This window comes from Peromyscus eremicus, chromosome 8a (genome assembly GCF_949786415.1).
Source record: "Peromyscus eremicus chromosome 8a, PerEre_H2_v1, whole genome shotgun sequence".
Lineage (NCBI taxonomy): Eukaryota > Metazoa > Chordata > Mammalia > Rodentia > Cricetidae > Peromyscus > Peromyscus eremicus.
Genome location: NC_081423.1, coordinates 81,775,940 through 81,779,343, shown reverse-complemented (window position 1 = coordinate 81,779,343; position 3,404 = coordinate 81,775,940). Strand labels below are relative to the sequence as shown.

Here is a 3,404-nt window from a genome sequence, read left to right as displayed (position 1 = left end):
TTGCCTCCATCTCAGGGCTCAGTAGACCCCCATAGCCCTAGACTCTCTCCAGTCCACCACCATCAGTGAGCATGAAACAGTGTGTCCCGAGAGTTGACAAAAATCAGACCTTTGCTACTGATGAGTAGAAATGTAGACTTCAGGTCCTGCCTCAGTCTACCCAGTCAGGATGGGCATTTTAACAAGATCCTCCTTAGGTAATTCACACACGTGCTAAACACATTATTTAGATTTATTTTATGTGTACAAATGTTTTGCCTGCATGCATCTAAGTGCACCGCATGCATGCCTGCTGCCTGGGGAGGTCAGAAATGGGCATCAGATCCCGTGGAACTGCAGTTCCAGATAACTGTGAGCCACCATGTGGGTGCTGGGAACCAAACCAGGCTTCTCTACAAGAGCACCACGTGATCGATCGTAACCACTGAGCCAGTTCTCCAGCCCCATATGCCGACGCTTGAGATGCACTGATTTCAAATCACAGACTTGCTCGGGGTTTGAGGAGGAAATGTCGATTCCTGGGCTCTGCCTTCTGAGATGCTGCCTCAGTGGTCTGAGAATTTGCAAGAAGTAGCAAGGCCGTGCTAGAACCACCGTTCTAGGCTGAGGCCCAGCCAGATGTGGACTGCTGGCTAACCGGGTGTGTCTTCCCCCCTCAGGTGTGCTTCTGCCAAGATGAGGTCACAGATGATTACATTGGCGAGAACACCACAGTGGACTATACCCTGTATGAGTCGGTGTGCTTCAAAAAAGACGTGCGGAACTTTAAGGCCTGGTTCCTCCCTCTCATGTATTCAGTCATTTGCTTCGTGGGCCTGATGGGCAATGGGCTGGTGGTGTTGACATACATCTATTTCAAGAGGCTCAAGACCATGACAGACACCTACCTGCTCAACCTGGCCGTGGCCGACATCCTCTTCCTCCTGGTCCTCCCCTTCTGGGCCTATAGCGCAGCCAAGTCCTGGATCTTTGGTGTCTACCTGTGCAAGGGTATCTTTGGTATCTATAAAATCAGCTTCTTCAGCGGCATGCTGCTGCTCCTGTGCATCAGCATCGACCGCTATGTGGCCATCGTCCAGGCTGTGTCAGCCCACCGCCACCGGGCCCGGGTGCTTCTCATCAGCAAGCTGTCCTGTGCTTGTATCTGGATGTTGGCCTTATTGCTTTCCACCCCAGAGCTGCTCTACAGCGGCCTCCAGAAGAGCGTCAGTGAGGACACGTGGAGATGCTCACTCATCCCTGACCATGTGGAAACCGTGATCACCATCCAAGTGGCCCAGATGGCTATTGGATTTGTCGTGCCTCTGGTGGTCATGAGTTTCTGCTACCTTGTCATCATCCGCACCCTGCTCCAGGCACGCAACTTCGAGCGGAACAAGGCCATCAAGGTGATCATTGCTGTAGTGGTGGTCTTCATAGTCTTCCAGCTGCCCTACAACGGGGTGGTCCTGGCCAAGACAGTGGCCAATTTCAACATCACCAACAGCAGCTGCGAGCTCAGCAAGCAGCTCGACATCGCCTACGACGTCACCTACAGCCTGGCCTGTGTCCGCTGCTGCGTCAACCCTTTCTTGTACGCCTTCATCGGCGTCAAGTTCCGCAGTGACCTCTTCAAGCTCTTCAAAGACTTGGGCTGCCTCAGCCAGGAGCAGCTCCGGCAGTGGTCCTCCTGCAGGCACGTGCGGCACACTTCCATGAGCATGGAGGCCGAGACCACCACCACCTTCTCCCCATAGGTGGCTTCCCTGCCTGGACTACAAGGACCTCTCCCAGGAGCCCTAAGGTGGGCACTGGAAACATATGTAAGGACTCAGAACCCACCAAAGAGCTGCTGAGGGAAGAGCAGTTCTGGCCAGTCAGGTTGACCTCGGGGCCTAAGAAACCACTTAACCCAACCCACGCTACCTCAACCGAGGCCAGAAGAGACATGGCTGAGAAATTAATAACCCGAGCCAGGACAGCTGTGCCCAAACTGACAGACAAAAGTGAAAGTTGAGAGGCCATCATACCTTCTGGGGTGAAGGGTGTGGGGCTGGTGAGCACCCTGGCGGTGGAAGCAGGCTGCTGAGACCTCTGCGTGAACCCTCTTCTAGCCTAGCGAGATGTTCCACAGAACCAAGGACAGAGGTCACATATTCCAGAAACCCAGGTTTCTGTCTCCAAAACCAAGATGGCGGAATCACACCCTGGCTTGTGGAGGAAGGGGAGCCGTGGACTGGTCTAATTAACTCTGACTTAACTCCCTTCTTCCATCCTCCTTCTCGGCTGTCATCCAGCCAGCAAGAGATGGCAGTCTCCATGCTCCCTCCCTTCTGCCCCTCCTCAGCTCTCCCCAGGGAAGGGGTGGTGTTTCCTGCAGGCCAGGCTGCATCATCAGCCTACCGCAGTCCCAGCTGGGGCTCTGGATGGCCATGGCAAGTGGTCACTGTCCTCTGGGATGGGCGGAAAAGGCGGGGAGAAAGGTCAGGAGGATGAAGAAAGGTGCCCCTGCCGGCTGACGAAAGCCAGCAAGCTGCTGCTTTATTCTCTGTCAGCAACAGAAACCTCTCCTCATGTTCTGCTTTCGATTTATAAGAGCACACATTTTACTCAGACACGAATAAAAATTTTCCCTTGAGGAAACAACAACTTTAAAAAGAAGGGGGAAAATTCTTTGGTAAATGGCAAGTGAGTGAGCTCTTTGGTAATCCCCCCCCCACTCCACCTGATGGCCCCCGGCTCCCCACACCCCTCCTCCCCAGCCTTCCTTTCTGGGCACTCAGAAACATGAGGTCACTGAATGCCTCCAGAGATACAAGCCCAGGAAGCTGCCAGAGGTGGAAAGAGCGGGCAGGCTGTCCATCTCGCGGAGCCCAGGCCCGCTCAGGCCGTCGTGCACATCGGAGACCACTCTGAGCAGAGCAGAGGGTGGAAAGACCAGGTTCTCCCAGGAACCCCTGCACCTGGGAACTCAGTGGATTGGCATCCTGGTGTGTTTGCTGTTCCACAGCAGCCCGGGACAGCCCTGACCCTTGGCGGGCACCTTCAGACTTTCCCAACCCCCTCCGAGAACTCGGGTTTGGGGGGAAGCTCCGAGGTCACGGCATTCTAGGGTAGGGGAGCTAGGATGAGACAGAGGTGCATGGGACTCCTTGCTGGGTGCTTGAGAGCCGGAACCACTCAGTACCCTCCTTCCCAGCCTCCAGTAAGAGTGGCCCTCTGTAGTGCGTGTCCTAGTCCATTCCTGTTGCCTGTAACAAAACACCACAGTCTGGGTAACTTATAAACAACAGAAGTCTGTTTCTCACAGTTCTGGAAGTGCCACAATGAGCATAAAGTCCACACTGGTTCTCTCAAGCCCTTATATAAGGGATTAGCCCCATTTATCAGGGTGGAACCTTCATGACCAGCCAGTTATCTCCCAA

General features: G+C 54.3%; 1 protein-coding gene across 1 annotated transcript; it reads left to right on the top strand.

Annotated features, from left to right (window-relative positions):
• The first annotated feature begins 662 nt into the window (after positions 1-662).
• Positions 663-2,595, top strand: Ccr7 (C-C motif chemokine receptor 7). Its single transcript, XM_059269676.1, has one exon. The coding sequence runs from the start codon at positions 789-791 to the stop codon at positions 1,734-1,736; it is 948 nt and encodes a 315-aa protein (XP_059125659.1). The 5' UTR covers positions 663-788; the 3' UTR covers positions 1,737-2,595.
• The last annotated feature ends 809 nt before the right edge of the window (positions 2,596-3,404 follow it).

Excerpts from the sequence above, each read along its gene's own strand:
- Ccr7 (XM_059269676.1), top strand. The coding sequence starts at position 789 with ATGTATTCAGTCATTTGCTTCGTGGGCCTGATGGGCAATGGGCTGGTG.